Genomic DNA, 19,522 nt, shown 5'->3' on the forward strand with positions numbered 1-19,522 from the left:
AGGGAGAGGGGGAACTCCTTTGTTCAGGAGCTGATGTGTCTCAAATCTTCCCATGCTCGCAGTCACCATGCCTACTCTGATCCATGACCTGTTCCCAGGTGTGACCGAGAGACAAGCACTCTCCCTAAGTCACCCAGACCTCATTGAGCATACATTTATCTGACCCTCCCCTTGTTCCTTTCCAGTTAATGAATAACTGGGTTAAATACAACCATATCATAAGAGTTTCCAGAGATTTCGAGTCACCCTTCTCCTCCTGGTACGGACAGGAGACACCTTTACAAATGGAGATTTATTTTATAAATTTAAATATCCTTTCCAGCAGGTTAAATTTCACTCTATTTTCAGAGACTCTCTTGTGTGTCTACAATTTCTCAAAAATAACCAATTCAACGTAATCTTTATACCAAAAAGGCCGTTTTAGAATGGCATATTTTGCTAACCTTCAAGACGCAGCGAAGAGAGAGATGTCGAATCCAATTAGGTGATTGTGGTCCTGATAGGAAATTAAAGAAACCTGAGTTCCATCAGAAAGAGCTTGGAGAAGGAAGCTAGCAGCAACCTTAGCAGAGAGGTTGTGAGAGCAAAGAGTTCCGCCACACACGCTAGTTAAAGGAGGTTACAAAAGAAAATAAAAGGGGTTATGAAAGATTTGCATAAGCAAGTGATGGGCCTGATGGAAATACCAATGTTTCAGTCTATGGAAAAGACACTTAAATGTTTTAAGAAACTAAAGAAATTCAAAGAAAAGCAAGCCAATGAGGAAGTCAACTGCAATCTTAGAGGATATTGCAGACTTCTGTCTCCATCAGACTACCGAACTCTTAAACTCCTACCAGGTGGCCCCTAGTCCAAGTCCATAGTAAAGTAGGTAATTCTTTTATAACAATAATAGAAATGATTCACATGTGATCAGTGGAGGAGGAAGAATTTCCCTGAATAGGCTCAGGACTTGAATCCTGGTCCTTGATCTTGGCCACTAAAGAACCTTAACTAATTGGATCAACCACATCAATTTTCTTGGAATGACTGAACTGTTTCTTTCATGGATGTGTGTGGGTATTTTAAATCCCGGAAAGTTTAACACTTTGTGATGACTGAGAAGTTCAGAGAAAATGTGTGAGTATCTGATATTAATACAGAAAATGTTTACAATGTTTAAGGGATTTGGCATGTTACCATGTTTGACCAAGTGACCTGGTAATTCCATTTAAAATGTGTAATAGAGTAATTGATTTTAGACTTACAATTTTTAAATTAAATATTATAAAATAATTTGGCTAAATTTGTAAACAGCATTAAAATGTTTAAGACAACTTAATATTTATTATGTTAGTATAATTTACTAGATTTATAAGACCATTTAGTTAGTTGGGAAAATATTCCCTGTTAGGCTTAGAATTGAAGTGCTTAAAAACAAAACTTAAGTATAGTAATGCTATAAATGTCATTTAAACCTTTTGTAATAATTTAACTAGGATGTTAATGGATTGATTCTTCAAAGAGTTTAGTATTTTCCATTTGAGTTGAAACTTGACTCAAAGATCTCCTTGAAAGTGATTATGGACACATTTATGTATAGAAAATAATATATTTTTATAAAAATATAAAATAATAGTAATTCATGTATATCAAGTAAATAAAATATTATGTGTACAATAGCTTATAAATTGACCTTAATTTATTATTTTAAGTAGCCTATATTAATCAACATCAAGAAAAAATAAACTTCTCTGTACTTAAAGAGAGCAAATAAACCATAGCCAGAGTTTTGAAGATGATTTTTCATGAAAGTCAAGGCCTATGGCAGACATATGGTTCTAACCAACGAGTTTGCTGCTTTCTAGCCTTTCGCAATCGCCTCTGAAAACCAGATTTCAATGAGGAAATGTCCTAAACACAGTACCCCGTTTTGAACTCCGTGTCCTTCCTGCCAATGTGAGAAGCTTCCTTTCCTCCTCAATTTTGCTTCTTTCTTCCCACTTGCTACCCCTGGCAGAGCAGATGTGACTCAGAAACCGGTTTCTCAGGCTTGTAACTTTAGATGATGCACAGCGTGGGTCATTACCGGGTAACCAATGCCTTTATTTCATTGGGTTGGGCCCTCTAGAAGGTGGTGTTGCTGTCTGTGTCGCTGGAAATGCACTCACAGGTGTGGAAAGAAAGGGTTTGCCACTGACCTGGACTTCTGGGACCTTTCTCTCTGCCGGGAAGCATTTTGATGTTAATCAGGAAAACCTACGGAAGATTCGAGAAGCTGTGGGGGTGAAGTAAGTCTGTGAGAGACCAGCATGGGGATCCTATACTCTGAGGTAATCTTTCTGAAAATAAGACTCCAAAGGTGTTAAAAACTGCTCATGTTTTTCGAATGTAACTTCCTGTCCCTGTTAATCTGTCTCCTTTTCTTCTGTTGAACTTTCTGTGAGCGCATCAAGTCAAAACAAAGTCCTGTGTGTTCATCTTTCTGATATTTTTAATATTTTAGGGCAAATCGTTCTTGCCATTCTAAAATGGAATACAACACACATTTCGCGAATCCACATGTCTGCAGGGTAATTTGGACCTTGCAAAGTGGAGTTTGAGTTGTCCTATTGTGACGTCAAACATCCCGAGGAAAAGTGAAAATTGTACCTAACTGGATTTTCTAAACATACAAAAGATAGACTGGTTCTCTTATGGAAATGCATATACAGAGTACCGCCTTTCAGCTTGGTATTTGAAAGGAAATTCACCTCTAGTAATTGTTAATGAAGACTCTCTGTATAGAAGAGAAATAAAAAACAATACATTTTCAAATATACTTTTTTAGTTTTTTTCACAACTGATGGATACAAAAAATGCTTTTTCCTGTATTGAAAGTAGCCTATTAGAATCAAATTAATTTTTAACTACGTTTCAAAGGAGTGCAAGTGAGTAATGCTTCAACAAGTACAAGAGATGCGACGGCATTATTATTCACTATTTGCTCCCTAACACATCAACCGGTTAGTCTGCATTTCATTACAGGTGCTCAGCAGAACCTCATTGGGTGGTTCTTCTAGTACTAAAGGCAGTTTCTCCCCATTTGCAGTTACTTCTAATGCCAGGGGTGTGTGTGTGTGTGTGTGTGTGTGTGTGTGTGTGTGTGTGTGTTTACTTTTTTATAGTCAAGGTGTTCTTTGATTAGTTTATAATTCTAGGTAATGTCTTGCCCAGTGACTTTGGTCTGGTGAAAATGACAACACTTGAAACACTCAGGTAACTCTCATGCTTTAGATTGTCTAAATGTCAGCGAGAGAAAATTGTTTAAAATGCAGATTCAAGTGCCTCCTCCCCACAGAGTGTGTCTCCCTGTCTGTGGTAGTGTCAGAAACCTACTTTTAGAAGAGCATCCAGGTGGTACAAGTGATCAGTTTACTACCACAGTGATCTAGGCTAGTGCTTTTCAAATTTTAATGTGCACCGATCACCTCAAGATTTCGTTTTGAATGCACATTCTTATTCTGCCGCTCTGGGTGAGGCCAGTGGGACCTAAGATTATACATATCAGCTCACTGATGCTTTTGTTGGTCCACATACCACACTGTGCATAGCCAGTGCATAGTTAACTGTAGTCTAGGCCCTGGAAATAATTACATTTAAAAAAAGAACTCTGCTTGAGCAGTGCAGTTGTTTGTTGATTGTGTGTTGATTTGGCAAGTGGTTGAGTCATGCAAGGCAAGGCAGGGCAAGACATGTTGAATCACTTGTAAATATCAATGAGAATATGCCCAGAAGTGGAATACATGCTTCACTTTTCAGATCTATTGAGGACAAAGCAACTTGGAATTTACTATGATATTTTGAAACAAATACAACAACCACACACACACACACACACACACACACACACAGAGTGAGAGAGAGGGAAAACCCTAATTTACCTAGATGACCATAGGTAACTAATCAAAGCTCATAATTAATATTGAACCAAAAACAGTCTAAGGTAGAACTAAAATAAATGTTGCCATGCATCTCAGTTTGACAAGTGGAAGTGGATTTTAGGCTCTCCCATTTAATGTACACTGTCTACTTTAAAAACACAAAACACATGCCAACTCAGTCATTTCTAGGAAAAAATTGTTTACCTTTTTGGAAAATAATTTTTCAATTTTCAGGATTCCCCTTAATATCAACAACTCTTCCTCCTCCTCCTCCTCCTCCTCCTCCTCCTCTTCCTCCTCCTCCTCCTTCTCCCTTTTCCTGTTTTTAGGTAAAAGTAGCTATAAATGAGGGTAGGTAAAGGCACTTGCAAAACTATTTAGAGTAGCAGGTTTCAGAGTAAATGTCTAATCTCCCAGCATGACAGCTGTGGCAGGATGCTGTTCAGGGAATGGCTATGTTTGGATGTGTTTGCTCTGCTGTCTTGTTACTCTCCAGCAGCCCTGAACCCAAGAGATATTCCACTAGTGTGAAAGGTGCTCTCACTGAATTCCCACAGAGACTTTTCATTTAACTGATGGGTTTAGACATTCCTCATTTTCAGTTGACAGATTTCACGGTATCCCAGAGCAATGGATTTGAGAGCTCCACTGATTCTGCCAAAGATTCAGAAAATCCTCAGTATCCCAAGATACCAACTTCTCGATATCTGGATTAACATCATGCTGTTAAATGTCCAGAATTAGAATCTGACTTCGGTGATGGATGAAAAATGCTGAAGGGAAATGGGTTCTTTTAGATTGGAAAAAAACGTAGGTTGCTTGTTCCAGTTGCATTTGGGAGTTACATGTGAATGGAAAAAGGAAAATGAACAAGCTTAGCCTCTCCTTCTGGTATTCTGATCCAGAAGGTCTGGGGTGAATCCTCTGTGACACTCTCCCATCCATAATTTTAAGAAGGTTGCAAAGCTCTGGAGTAATCTCTCAAATATTTAAACATTACCTACTCATGTGCATGTGCCAGTCCCTCATTCACCCTGTACCAGTCACCCTGCATTTCCTATAAAGAATGTGAGCCATTAAATAAGAACAGGGCAAGAAACGTCCAGTCCTGCCCCATTCCCTGGTTCTGTACTGTCCTGACACATCTACTTTTATTTAAATTTGTAAAATTTAACTTTCCACTTGGAATGTGAGAAGCTCTTTGAGATTGGACACACAGGCTTATCATTTTTTTTAAAGCTGTAGGGGAGGAAAAATGCTTTTTTGCTTTACTCATCTTAGGTGCATTGGCTGGGGCCCTAAAATAGACTGACAGCAGAAAAACAAACAGGAGTTTATGAACACCTGCATCATGCATTCATACGAGATGAGTAACTCAACGTGTGGTTAGAACTTGGGCTCATATAGCATCTTAACAAAATAATAAATTTTTAGTGGCAAGACAAAGGAAACAGGCTGAGTTTCTGGGAGTGGCGAATTATGGGAAGGCAAATATTTAGGGAAGCTAATGGAAGATAAGGGCTACTTGGTAAATTTTATTATGTAGATGGCGCCTTCTCTGGGCTAACGAGAGTTACTTTTGTCTTCTTAAAGAGGGAAGGGGGAACACCTTCACAAATTTATGTCCTGCTTTTAGCTAAATGGGGGTAGAGTGGAGAGCTTTCCTTATGCCAGCTTCTTCTCAATTGCCTTTAGTTAAAAATAGTCTTTATGCTGAGAGTTGTATTTTGAATTGAATATTCTGCTACCCTTCAGAACCTTGAATTGCTAATAGTGATGATCTATATATATATGTATATCATAAATATGTTATATATTGATATATATACATGATGATAATATTTTTTAAATTGAAGTATAATTGACTTAGATTAATTTAAGGAATACAATGTAATGATTCAATAGTTGTATATATTGCAGAATCATCACCACAATAAGTCCAGTTAACATCCATCACCATACATAGTTACAATTTTTTTTCTTATGACAAGAACTTTCAAGATCCATCCTCCTATCATCTTTCAAATATACAATTCAGTGTTTTTTGTTTGTTTGTTTTTAAAAATATATATTTTATTGATTTTTTACAGAGAGGAAGGGAGAGAGATAGAGAGTTAGAAACATCGATGAGAGAGAAACATCGATCAGCTGCCTCCTGCACATCTCCTACTGGGCATGTGCCCACAACCCAGGTACATGCCCTTGACCGGAATCGAACCTGGGACCTTTCAGTCCGCAGGCCGACGCTCTATCCACTGAGCCAAACCAGTTTCGGCCAGTGTTTTTAACTATAGGCACCATGCTGTACATTACATACCAAGGACTTATGCATTTTATAACTAGAAACTTGTACCTTTGACCTCAGATAACCACCAATCTGTTCTCCATATTCATGTGCTCTAGTTCTTTGTTTTGTTTTCATATTCCATATATATGTGAGATCACACAGGATTTATCTTTTCCTGTCTGACTTATTGCACTTAGCATAATGCCCTCAATGTCCAGCCATGTTGTCATAAATGGCAAGATTCCCTTCTTATTATGGTTGACTATTATTCCAGTGTGTGTGTGTGTGTGTGTGTGTGTGTGTGTGTGTGTATGTACCAAATTTTTTTATCCATTCATCCACCAATTGGCATTTATACTGTTTCCAATGTATTTAAGAAAGAAGGAGAGCCAGGCCTGCCTGGCTCAGTGGTTTAGCATCGACCTATGAACCTGGAGGTCATGGTTCGATTCCCTGCCAGGAAACATGCCTGGGTTGTGGGCTTGATCCCCAGTGTGGGGCCTGCAGGAAGCAGCCAATCAGTAATTCTCTCTCATCATTGATGTTGCTGTCTCTCTCTCCCTTTCCCTTCCTCTTTGAAATCAATAAAAATATATTTAAAAAAAGACAGAGAGAATGAGGGAGCATCCCAGAGTTGGGCCTAACATCTGCAATACAGGATATGCTTGGAGCTCAGTGAGAGAACGTGGCTTAGAATAACCAACCCCAGCTGTGTAAGCTGGACTTTTAAACAGGGTTGATTCATTTAAACCCTTATCACACATATTTATGTTGATATTATTTACAATATGTTGGTAAGTTTACAAACATGTAATGAGGACGTTATATACCTGGCATTTCTAAACACTTCCTATGTATTAACACAGTTCATACAACAACCATATAAGTTGGTCACTATTATTGTCCTTATTTTACAAATAAAAAAAATGAGGCAAAGATAGTTTAAGTAGCTTGCCCAGAGTTATGCAGCTAAAAAGTACTTACTGGCTGGACATCAGGGGCTGGGATATAAGAACTATGTTTGTATATTCAGGAGAATTCTGCTTACATCACTGATGAGCACACTAAGTTCTTTTTCTACTTGTTATCTCAAGAGGGGTGTCATACTCCCAAAAGGAGTTGTTCTTAACCACTCTGCCATTCTTCTGGTATTCCTCTCTACTAGGATATATTACTGTTCTTTTCCCTTAGTGAAAAGAATGGGGTAAACTAAATCCAAGTTCCAATGAAGTATATTCTACTCTTACTCTGCATATGTGCTGCTAAGTGTTGAAAATCATATCATAATAATGTATCCTTTTAAACTTTGAGAAGGTCTAATGATATGGTTATTATGATCAGAGGGATATACAACACCCAACATGCATATGAATACGTGAAACACACATAACATACATGTATATGCTCATGCACACATACACCCTTAATATTAATCTTTAGGAATGGGTCTATTTTTTCAGATGCTACTATAAGAAAAAGAAACATAGTTCAAAGAAGGGAGGTATTGTTTTGAAATATACAGTGTCTAGAGAGTGCAATTTAAGTTGACCAGGGCTTATTGGGGGAGCTGGTAGAGTTGAGGAGAACTCAGGGAAGACAGATAGAGATGTGACTAATGGGAAGGCTATTGAATTGGAAATCACGAAAACCTAGAATTTAGTTCTAACTGTGCCAGGAAGTCTGTGGGACTTTGGGGAAATCATTTAACCTCTCTAAGTTATAGTTCCAATAGTTCTAATATGAGAGCTGGCTGAGATCCTGTTCTAATAGTTCTAACACAAGAGAGCTGAGTGAGATAATGTTCAACATGATGTTCATTCTATGTTTTAGGAAAAGGGAAGGCAAACTAATTGGAAAAAGGATTGCCTCCCTTCACAGTCTCACCAGCTCTTTTTCTATCTACATCTAGCAAATTTTTGGCATTCTATATTCAAAAAGAGCACCCAGGGACTTCCACCCCAATTGGTGTTTTAAGTCTTCCCTTGTATATTATAAGTGATTTTACAAATTATAATGTGGTAGTAAGTCACATTTCAAAAAGGAAATAGCTTTAATGTATAAAAGACCTATACCACAGGCTCAGCCCACTGTAGCTTCTTAATGTGTTTCTACAACCTGATGCTTCAAACAATTTTTTATTTTTATGCATCTCATGAAAACACTTTCATTATGATTGTCCTAAATATCCCTCATCATGCTAAAGAGCCTTTTCCACCTTTGTCACAATTTTCTCTCCTAAATTATTAACCCATTCATCTATGTAAACATAATTGCTACTTACAGAGTTGTCTTTGTTTATTTATTTACTAGTAGCTCTGCGCAAGAATTCGTGCACCGTGCGTGAGTAGCTCACTGCTGCTTGCCTCAGCTGGCCACCCCGCCCACTGCTGCTGCTAGCTTTTTGCTGCTCCTAGCTCACTGCCCCGCCCTCCTATAGCTCTCTGCCGCTTGTGGATTGGTCGTGATGTTACGGCATCCTGGCTAATTTGCATATTCCACTATTATTATATTAGATGATAAGTACATATTAGTATAAAGAATGAAGATGAAACCTCAGCCTTTCTGGCAAAAATATGACCAAATGTAAAGTTCTCTCTACTCCAAATCTCTGTTCTTCTTCTCTGGCTTTGGCCTTAGATCCAGAGTTGTCATTCTGTTTAGTAAGGCACATGCATCCATTTTTGTTCTTTAGACCATCACCTCTTCACTCTCTTCCAGCAATTATCTACTCTTTCATAACCACCCCTGCCCATCATCACTGGGTCCTTGTGTTTTAATAATTATTAGTGTGGCTAACATTAATTGAGGGTTTATTGTGAGTCGGATCTGAGTGAAGTACTTCATCTACACAATCACCTTTAAAACTTTCTGAGCCTTTCTGGCAAAAATATGACCAAATGTAAAGTTCTCTCTACTCCAAATCTCTGTTCTTCTTCTCTGGCTTTGGCCTTAGATCCAGAGTTGTCATTCTGTTTAGTAAGGCACATGCATCCATTTTTGTTCTTTAGACCATCACCTCTTCACTCTCTTCCAGCAATTATCTACTCTTTCATAACCACCCCTGCCCATCATCACTGGGTCCTTGTGTTTTAATAATTATTAGTGTGGCTAACATTAATTGAGGGTTTATTGTGAGTCGGATCTGAGTGAAGTACTTCATCTACACAATCACCTTTAAAACTTTCTGTAACCTGATAAAGAAGATATAACTATTAAATGCAGAAGGGAACTGAACATAGGAAGTTTAAGTAAGTTGTCCAAATACCTGTTACATGGTCAAATTGAGATTGGAACTCAGAAATTTGCTTCTAGAGCCTGTACTTATAACCAGTAGACAACACCACTTTGCCTACAAATGTGCAGAATGATGGCCATATTCTGCTACTCCTGACCACTTGCAAGTTCCCTCTTAGCTTTCACTGCCAAATTTACCACAAATTCCTCTCCAATCACATCTTCTAATTCTTCATAGACCATGTATGCAGGCCTTTGTATTCTGTCTTCTGCCTTCTCACTCAATAAAAATTGATCTCTGAATGGTCATTAATGGTCAAATCCAGCAATCTTTTCTTATACTTCATTCTCTTGACTTTTTCTTCCTTCTTGAAACATTTTCATCTGGGCCATATATTTTTCTGCTTTCTTCTGCAACCTCTCTAACCACCACTTCTTTACCTCTTGGCAAATATTGCTAATTCTAGGTCAGTTTGGAGAAAGAATCTGGATCTATAACCAAGAAGTCTTGGACACCAGCAGGCCAGGGCAGAAGAAGACTGATAAGTCTTCTGGGACTGTAGGCTGTAGCTTAATTTTGGGTGCAAATGCAACCAAAAAAGTCTCAAACACAAAGTCTTATAGCCAGATGACATTCTGAAGGCTGTTTTTAAATTGCTGAGGTAATTAGAGCCAGAATGCATGAATTCTGGAGTCATTCCCTTGATTTGCTTACTGTCATTGTCAACTATGGGCTGTGTGACTGCAGCAGGAAAGACAAACTACCTCAGTTTCACCTGTACAATATGGGTATAACAATAATACTTAGCCTATAGAGTTGTTGTGAGGGTTAAATGAAATAAACGAGGTGCTCAATAACCTCCTGCACTCCCCCTACTGGGGATCGAGCCCACAACCCAAGCATGTGTCCTTGACCAGAAATGAACCCGGGCCAGCACTCTAACCACTGAACAAAACCCGCTAAGGCAAAAGCTCATTATAATTTATTCATTTACTTATTTACTCATCAAATATATATTGAATGCCCACTTTTTGTTAGGCATATGCTGGGTGCTGAGGATACAAAGTTGTACAAATACAGACACAATACCTCTCTTGTGGAGTTTACAGTCTTGGAGAGATAGCTGTTAATAACACACGTCGTTATTTACTTGGGTCAAGGATACGGATAGAGAGTGGTGGAGATGAAGTTGGAAAGACAGGACTTGTGAGATTTGAAGAGTCGAGTGTGCCAGCTTGGGGTCAGCATCCTAATCTGGTTGGTTACCACTGAAGGCTTCCAGCAGGGAAGTGATAAGAAACTGCTGTTTTTGAAGGATGGGTTAGAGCTGAATGTGTGAGGCTAAGAAGTAAGGCCAATTAATGACCATGTTTGCAATAGACCTGGTGAGAATTATGATCTGAACTAGTGCTTGGGCAGTGAGGATGGGCGGGAGGGTTCCAATTGTGTTTAAAGATAGAATTATCATGGTAAGTTTCTAAATTCTCACTGGTTTCCTCTACAGCCCGAGTTCCTCCAAGTTTTAAGAACTTTAGAGGCCAACAGAATTCATACTATTCCTTCAACCCAAAGGGACAGCCCCCCCTTCTCTTTCCCATTCCTAGCTTGCCAACCAGCACTTTTTAAATTTTATTTTATTTTTAAAAATTTCTTTATTGATTAAGTTATTACATATGTGTCCTTATCCCCAGATTACACCCCCTCCCACTCATGCCCTCACCCCCCTGTTGTCTGTGTCCACTGGTTAGGCCTATATGCTTGCATATAAGTCCTTTGGTTTATTTCTCCCCCTTACCCCACCCTCTCCTACCTTCCCTCTGAGGTTTTATGGTCTGACAGATGCTTCTCTGTCTCTGGATCAACCAGCACTTTTCTACTGGGTTTTCTGTCTTTTGTCAGTGCTTTTATGACACTGAACTGCCCCCTAGCGGAGACTGAGAATTTATAACAGCATAGAATCTTTTCAGCGGTTTTACAATCCATGCAACAAATCACTTGTATGTCTAACTAAGCCAGGCATATACTTTACTTTTCAAAAACAGAAACTCTGTGTCTAGGATACAAGGAGCCTAGGAAATATTGAAAGATAAGAATAGGTTAATATTTTAAGTAATATCTCTCACATGGGATTGAGAAAGCACTCAGAGACATCCAGCGACTGAGGAAAACCATCCGCCTTCTCCTTTTCCTGCTTTAGTTAAGTCTCAGTATGGATTTTGAGGAGCCCAAGTAGAGGAGGCTTTACCTGATGCCCTGTGGGAATGTGTACCCAGTATTGTCAAGTCTTTCCATTTTGGGGGCTACAGAAGTTTTTACATTTCTATGTGTCATGCAATTTAGGAAATCTTATGAAGTTCTTTAGAGACTCAACGTTTGTTCTAGATTTAACACTGGGCATAACTGAGACCAAAAATCTCATCGACAAAGCAATATATTATGATTTGGAAACACTTGAATTTTAAGTTACGAGGTAGTGATTTTTTCCCTTATTTTTGTGGTTTAATTATACTTACATTTCAAAATCTGCTTTTGTTTATCTCTCCTCAGCCTATCTGCCAGGCAGCCTATCAGAACGACTTTGGTCAAGTGTGGCGGTGGGTGAGGGAGGACAGCAAGTACATCAACGTTCAAGATGGCTTCAATGGAGACACTCCCCTGATCTGCGCCTGCAGGCGAGGGCACCTGAGAATCGTTTCCTTCCTTTTAAGGAGAAATGCTGATGTGAACCTCACAAACCAGGTGAGGCCATGACACAGCAGTGGAAAGTAGTTGACCATGATACTTACTCTTAGCATGGATGGGAGCAGTGAATGTCATTTTCTGATGCTTATAGCTCCTGACACCAACAATTTCTTTTTTACCTTACTTTAGAGCAGTGGCTCCCAATGTAGGGCACATGCCCCACAGGGGGGCAATTTGATTTTTAAGGGGGGCAGTTCTAGAATGAGTTGTTAACAGTGATTTTTTTGCATTTCTTATGATTTGAGGAGCCTCATGTGCAGTATATAAATATATGTTGTGACATATTTATGCATTTTAGTTCTCTATTATGTTTTGAAACTTTATTTTCTATTTTTTCATATCACTTCATATTGTTATTATTATTATCATTTTAACAATTTCTTAGTGATTTCTGCCTCAGTACTTCAACTGTCCTCTCGTTCTTTAATTTTTCTCTTTCATGGATGCCCTGTTCTTTGGAAGCTTGTTTAAACCAAGTTAATGGTCTTTTAGGCTTCCTCCATGGGAATAGGAGTTCACTTTTTGAATAATAAGAATTATATGTCACAGAGAGGACATCAGGATTTCAGAGATGTTTAGGTGGGGCATGGCCAAAGAAACGTTGGGAACCACTGCTTTAGAGAGACTGACACATACTGAGGATATTTTATTAGGCTAGAAAGCAAAATAAAATTCAACCATCAGGCATATTTTGTGGTTAATTATGTCCTTAGAACTTCTGAAAAGGAAGAGAATCGCTCACTCACATGTCTGGCTAGAGCTTCCTTTCTTTTCTCTCTCCTCCCCATGTTTTTCCTTGCCCCTCCTTCTATCCCAGCTCCACCTCCTCACTATTAAAGCGGTAATGGGAAAAATTTCTAGGGGGGGGGCCAGGGGGGGATATTGATCTGTTGGTCAATATTTCATTAGTTTTGTTGGGTTTTTACCTTCTATGTCAATGTACTGATCTCCAGAAGATCCTATAGTTTGCATACAGAACAGAAGAATGCTAGTGAAAAATTTGCCAAAGACAAATAAGCTCATGAGCCAGAGGTTACTGGGAGCCACATAGAAAGGCATGGAAGATGCAATATTAGCTGACGTGGAGTCTTCAGTGAAGGAAGAGTAGAATGTGTGTCTATAGCTGTATCCTTTGAGAGCCTCTGGAGCTATCAGTGTCTGCATTATAGTAAAGGCAGCCTTTAACGTCCACTGAGTAAACATAAAAAGTCATTGTTTGTAGTAATTATGAATGCCCTATATCCACTCATGTATATTCAATGAGGGAAAACAGCCTGTAGGGCCCCACTTGCCCCTTCTAAGTCACTTTAAAGATCAGCCATTTGGAGTAATAATGCATTATCAGAAAAAGAAATCATTACTGGACTTGCTTGTTTGTGCTTACTATTTTTTTTGTTTTGTTTGTTTGGTTTGGCTTCAAAGTCATGCCTGTGCTAAATCTAACCGATCTGCAGCTTAGTAGAGTATGACATGATCTCCCAGCTGAAGAACCAGGTGTGTGGAGTGGTGAGAGGGGGTGGTGAAGACAGATGTCAATGAGTCACATCCTCTCTCAGGAGATTTACTATTAGGAAGCTGAGGGAGGGAGAGGTTTGCCAACTCAGGGACAGGGCTGAGGAGGCACCTTTATTTCCATTTCACACAGAACCTGAGCCAGCTTCAGGGATCCTCTTGTTTATAAATATTATGGAAAGGACTTTAGTGGATACCTTCAATTAGTAGAGATTTTATCAGAGTAAGTGTTTGGTTTGCATTTTCTATTTTTAAAATACTTTCATGAGTTTTAAGTGTTTAATCTTTTTCATTTCTCCCAAATGCTAATTTTTGTACATTAACAATTTGAACCAGTGCTTTCTCGTTTCTTGATCTATATGAGTTATTTTCAAAAGTACCAAATAAAAGCCTTAAAAAATTACAAAAAGCTCGGCTGGTAATTTAGATTCATATGCTTAATAGAGACATCGATTCTATGGAAAGCAAATTAAAGTGTAAAGATAGATACAGATACAGATACAGATACAGATACAGATACAGACATAGATGTATTATGGCCTGTGAAATGGACCCAGATTAGAAATGAAAATCAAGTGTTGGTCAGGAAGAAAGTTTAAATCATTATCATTTTACTGGAGCACAATGTAATAGCACAATATGAAAAGCACTAATACCTTTTATGCCAGGAATCACATTTTTAGAAACTTATACTAAAGATAAATTTAGAAATGTTGACAAATCTTTGTGAATGAGGATGTTCAAGTAGTCTTATTTTTATAAAAATCAAAAGTTAAAGACTCAAATGCCCAAGGGTAGGGTTTAGCTAAATAAATCAGAGTAGTTCTATTCAATTAAAAGCCAAACAGCCTTTACAGTCATGTTTGAAAACATTAAATGGCACGGGAAGATGCACATATTCTAAATGTTAATTGAAAAAAAAGCACATAAAATGTTGCAGATGCTGTATGAACCTACATTTTAAAAAATCCACCTGTATGCATTTTAAAAGATGGGAAGGAAATACAGCAGACTGTCAACAATTAACTCTGGGCTGTTTGGTAATGGGTGATTTTAATTCATTCTATTATTATCTTCCTGCCTCGTTTACAAAACTTTTACAGAGGACATACATACTTTTATATTAGGAAAACAAAAAGTCTTATTTAAAAACAGTGCCTCCCCCAAGTGGAAGTTAACCTCTCTTTTTCTCTCTGGCTTTCCCTCTCTTCTCATTGATTGGGTTGATTTTCAATCACAACCGCCTGTTCTGCATTGTACTGATGTGGCCATGTTTCTATCTCCCTTGGTTGATTATGAGGCCTGAGGCTGTACATTCCTCACAATCCCTAGAAACTTAGGTTTATCACCTGATAATATTTATGTACTTGAAGAATTAAATCGAGCTATTTCCATTCTTCTAGCACTGCCTGTATGCATGTAGAAACAGAAAAATTGCCATGTGGTTAAGATTTGTTCATTAACAAACCACAAAATGAATCACTATATGTTTACTATTGGTGATTAGGATTTCCATATTGAATTTAGTCTTATGTTTATATCTGAATGTATTTTCTCCAAAAAACTAAAATGAGTATGAAAATCCATATTTTGCTGATTTATAAAATGTACATTTCACCTGTTCTCTTTCTATGGCCCTCCCCCAGCTTCTTCTTTAGACTGTGCTCTGTCCAATGTTTTAATCAATGGAAACCTCGGTTTATTCATCAGATATACTCAACAGAAAGAAGATGGCCTAGATACCATAAGAACGAAAAGCACAAACTAATTTTTGATAGGGTAATCTGAAAACAGGAAATTTGAAGTGAAATATTTATTCATGAAGAGGTTTTTTTCTTAATTTTTAGAAAGAGAGAACCTGCTTGCATTATGCCGTGAAGAAAAAATTCACCTTCTTTGATTATCTACTCATTATCCTCCTAATGCCTGTCCTGCTCATTGGATATTTCCTCATGGTGAGTACACTTGTGAGAGCAAAGGGTCCATGAGTAGGAGATCAGTAGCATGACCATCAAGGTTTGCTGGGCCAGTGAGAGGTAAAGGAATAGTAACAGAATAAGCTCTTGGCTTGTATTCTATAAGTGACATTTCCAACGTACATACGATGCTGTGATTAAAGAATAAAGCAAGAGGGAAGGTAGCCAAATCAATCAATCAATAGTACATGGGCACATAAGGGGTATTGGGATTAAAATGAAGCCTATTAATTGAAATAATCCAGACATAAGACAAAGAAAAAGTTTGTAAACAAACTTCTTGTACTTGCCATTTGTCACAGGTCTCCAAGACAAAGCAGAATGAGACTCTTGTCCGAATGCTCCTTGATGCTGGCGTGGACATTAATGCTGCAGACTGTGTAAGTTCGTACTTTTAGTCACTGTGAAATAATATCCAAAGTGGTATTTGTAGGTATGTACTTGTCATATATAAAGTTGCTCGCTTTATTTTCCTTGACACTTTTGCATTTCTTTTTTCACTGCCAATTAGGTGATCTTGAGGTTGTTTATATACGGCCACTAAACTCGCGGGAATAACATCTTTATTGAATACAGAACATTAAAAAAAAAACTGCTCCACCATTTGTGAGGAGTTAAGGAAGATGAAGGCTCTGATAACAAAATTCTTCCTTGGTAGTTAAGGGGCTGGAGTCAGAATGCCTTCGGGTAAACCCAGGCTTGCCACTTTTTACCTGTGTGCATTTTGGCAAGTTATAAACTTCCTCGTCTTTCTGTTTCCTACTCTGTAACGTGAGCATATTGATAAGTTACAGGGCTGATTCATGTAAAGCACTTAGCGGAGTGCCTGACACATGGCACGTGCTCAATGAACGTTAGCAGCTGCTACTGAAGCCAAGATCCCAATCAGGAAAGAGAGTCCCCACCTGTGAATTAAAGACAACTAAGGGCAAGGGTCAAGGAAACATCCAAATGTTGGTAAGAGCAGTGATAACAACAGGAGCAGCCTCAGCTAACTTCCCCCTAATATAAGGTTTTGCTTTCACCTTCTACAACTGCAACCTTGAACTCATCTTTCTCCCTTACATGATCAGAAGTGTTTCAAAAATTTATTTGTAAGGAGTTTTATTTGCTTATATTGATTAAATGACATTTTTTATTTCTAGTTCTTTACTGAAAAAGTAGGCCAGTCAAAAGTGGATTTAAAAATAACCAATATTCTGTTTATGATCCCTAATTTCTGTTGTACACATCTATATATACTACCATTCTATGTTCTGTGATAGATAAAATGTCCCTATCCCTGTTTCTATTAATCATTTACATAATTTTAGTTTGGGTTATATTGGTATCATGTTTAAATGGAGGTAGTTCTCATTCTCGCTCTTTCTGTTTCTCTCTCTCTCTCTCTCTCTCTCTCTCTCTCTCTGTGTGTGTGTGTGTGAGAGAGAGAGAGAAAGTTGATGAAATGTATGCTTTTCCTTTTATTTCAAATATAATTTTTTTATTAATTTGGATGGACTACTACTGTGAATCATCATTTTCTTAGATAACTTTGAAATATATTAAGATGTCATTGAAATTAAGTAAAAGGTAATTAAAAATGTTTAAAATTTTGCTCGTGAACAAAATTTCTCTAAGGTATTTTTCTAGTTATCTATGCCTGTCTCTAATCTCTAGATAATTACATTCCCTGTGCATGCTCATACATATATGCACATACATGCACATATTTTACCACCATTAAAAAAAGCTACCTGTATATTAAGATCCAAGTTCCAACTCCAAGTAATGCAGTGTATGTCTTTTAGACTTTCTTTATTTCACATGGAAAAATTCAGAGCCAGGTCTTGCATTCTTCATGCCATCACTTAATAAAAAAATAAGATCACAGTATTATTTCCTATGATCTTAGAGGAGTTTCTAGGGAAAAGATACAAAGTGAATCCTGATAATCTTGATAGTCAAGGATATTATTTCTTCACTTACCAAAACCATGGTTGTTTGGATTTGAAAGGCAAAAATTTTAACACAAACGTCCCAGCTATACATTTCTTTTAATCTGTAGTTAGTGTTTTAAATTAGTGCCAACGAGGTAGATCCATTATTTTATAATCCTATATAATGAAAGACTAATATGCAAATTGTCCCCTCGACCAGGAGTTTGACCAGGGGCAGGGCCAGCTGGCCAACCTCCCATGTCCTTCCCCCCACCCCCAACCTGGCCCAATCAGCCTGATCAGGGTGGGCCAGCCAGACCCCACCCATACACGAATTTGTGCACTGGGCCTCTAGTACATAATATAAGCTACAACCAACCAAGTATGGGAGATTTTTATGTCAAATTGCACTGGTCTTGCAGGTGAGCTGTAGAAATATGAGCAAGGGCCACAGACTGGGGGATTTTTTAAAATAAAAAACCATAGAGGATGATATCTGCAAAGTGGCCCACATGGAGACTCTAAGGGAAGAGATGGTCACATGATCACAATGCTGATTGGCCAGACGTACAGAAATTATCCCAAGAAATTCAGCATTCGCCTTTTATAAGTTGCATTTTTTTAGTTTGAACAGAAAATGAGAAAGGAAGGTATTGATGGCTTATAGAACATTAATAATGTACATATTGAGGCAGAAAAGACTTTAAGAACAAGAAATACCATTGCACATAGATGGTTGCAGACTGTTTTGCTTATTGTTTACTATGAAACATGAAGAGCGCTTGCTGAGCTTGCTAAGAAGCCTCATGCTACGGTCTGTAGAGTCGGATGGGTGAGCTGCAGTGTTGGTCCTTTGTGTTTCAGTACGGCTGCACGGCGTTACATTATGCCTGTGAAATGAAAAACCAGACCCTCATCCCTCTGCTCCTTCAAGCCCATGCAGACCCCGCGGTAAGAAATAAGGTAAGAAACTGTGGCCCCATGGCCCGAAGTTCCCCCAGCTCATGATCTTCTAACTTTGGCCTTGTGTGGAATTAAGTTAATTGCTTCTGATGTAAACAACAAAATTAATCATCCTATTAAAAAATTAAGTTATCCTATTACTGTTAGATCTGAATAACATTTAAAGTCTTTGCCAAGCCTGAGAGTCCATCAGTCTAAACTGTTGGCTGGACTCTTAAGAAACTATCATTTCTTTTCTCCTCAGAATGGTGAGAGCTCCCTGGATATTGCACGAAGATTAAAATTTTCCCAGATTGAATTAATGCTAAGGAAAGCATCCTAACCCTGTGGCCTCAGATGGAGAAGTAGAAACAGTTAAAGGACTGGATCCTGTCTGCATCTTGGACTATTGGTCTGCGGGCCACTCAACTGGATGCAGCCATTTTATGGCGATGATGACGGTTGCCATGGATAATGTTTTTGAAGAGCTCTGTAGTCATGCTTTTGCTCAATGCACTTCACCATGGCCCCAATCCTTCCAGGGGAAACACTAAAGCTGTTGAATTCTCCACTTCAGGCAAAATGTGATGTTTCAAAATCAGTCCCTCCTGAAGTAGAGGATCCGTGTTATCTCGGACAGTGATCTCTTCTCAGTTGTGTGCTCTGATGGAGGCTGTCCTGTCCCAGGAGACACTGTTCCTCTCAGGCCCCTTTAAGCAGTGAGAGGGGCGAAAGTGTGTATATTTGTATAGAATGGTGTATGTATGTGTGTGGGTTTAGAGGTTCACATGTGGATGTTCCTTTGGCAAAACAACTTCAGCAAAAACATTTATCAGTTGTCAGTGGTGGCAGTTTTTCACCACCGAAATTGGCAAATGCTAAAATCAAGCCTTTTATTTTTTTCTTTCTCGAGAACCAGTTTACCAACACACTGCTAAACATTTTGCTATCAGTTTACAAATAAAGGCTATCTTGATTTTGACCAAGACTATAAACTATCAAGATTG

At 38.3% G+C, this 19,522-nt stretch overlaps 1 protein-coding gene across 3 annotated transcripts; it reads left to right on the plus strand.

Moving 5' to 3' along the window:
* Nucleotides 1-1,996: 1,996 nt before the first annotated feature.
* Nucleotides 1,997-19,498, plus strand: ANKRD22 (ankyrin repeat domain 22). Of its 3 annotated transcripts, XM_006096627.3 has the most exons (6): nucleotides 1,997-2,312; nucleotides 11,972-12,163; nucleotides 15,526-15,633; nucleotides 15,957-16,034; nucleotides 18,438-18,536; nucleotides 18,781-19,498. In XM_006096627.3, the coding sequence occupies exons 1-6, from the start codon at nucleotides 2,292-2,294 to the stop codon at nucleotides 18,856-18,858; spliced, it is 576 nt and encodes a 191-aa protein (XP_006096689.1). In that variant the 5' UTR covers nucleotides 1,997-2,291; the 3' UTR covers nucleotides 18,859-19,498. The 3 variants fall into 3 exon arrangements, with proteins under 3 accessions (XP_006096689.1, XP_023616273.1, XP_023616274.1); XM_023760505.1 differs by lacking the exon at nucleotides 18,438-18,536; XM_023760506.1 differs by lacking the exon at nucleotides 15,526-15,633.
* The last annotated feature ends 24 nt before the right edge of the window (nucleotides 19,499-19,522 follow it).

Source organism: Myotis lucifugus, unplaced genomic scaffold (genome assembly GCF_000147115.1).
Source record: "Myotis lucifugus unplaced genomic scaffold, Myoluc2.0 scaffold_184, whole genome shotgun sequence".
NCBI lineage: Eukaryota > Metazoa > Chordata > Mammalia > Chiroptera > Vespertilionidae > Myotis > Myotis lucifugus.

What these genes read in the sequence shown, in the direction of transcription:
- ANKRD22 (XM_006096627.3), top strand. Translation starts at nt 2,292, where the DNA reads ATGGGGATCCTATACTCTGAG. An exon ending in TCATTGGATATTTCCTCATG is followed by an intron (nt 15,634 to 15,956) that starts GTGAGTACACTT and finishes CATTTGTCACAG; the next exon opens with GTCTCCAAGACAAAGCAGAA. An exon ending in ACATTAATGCTGCAGACTGT is followed by an intron (nt 16,035 to 18,437) that starts GTAAGTTCGTAC and finishes TTTGTGTTTCAG; the next exon opens with TACGGCTGCACGGCGTTACA.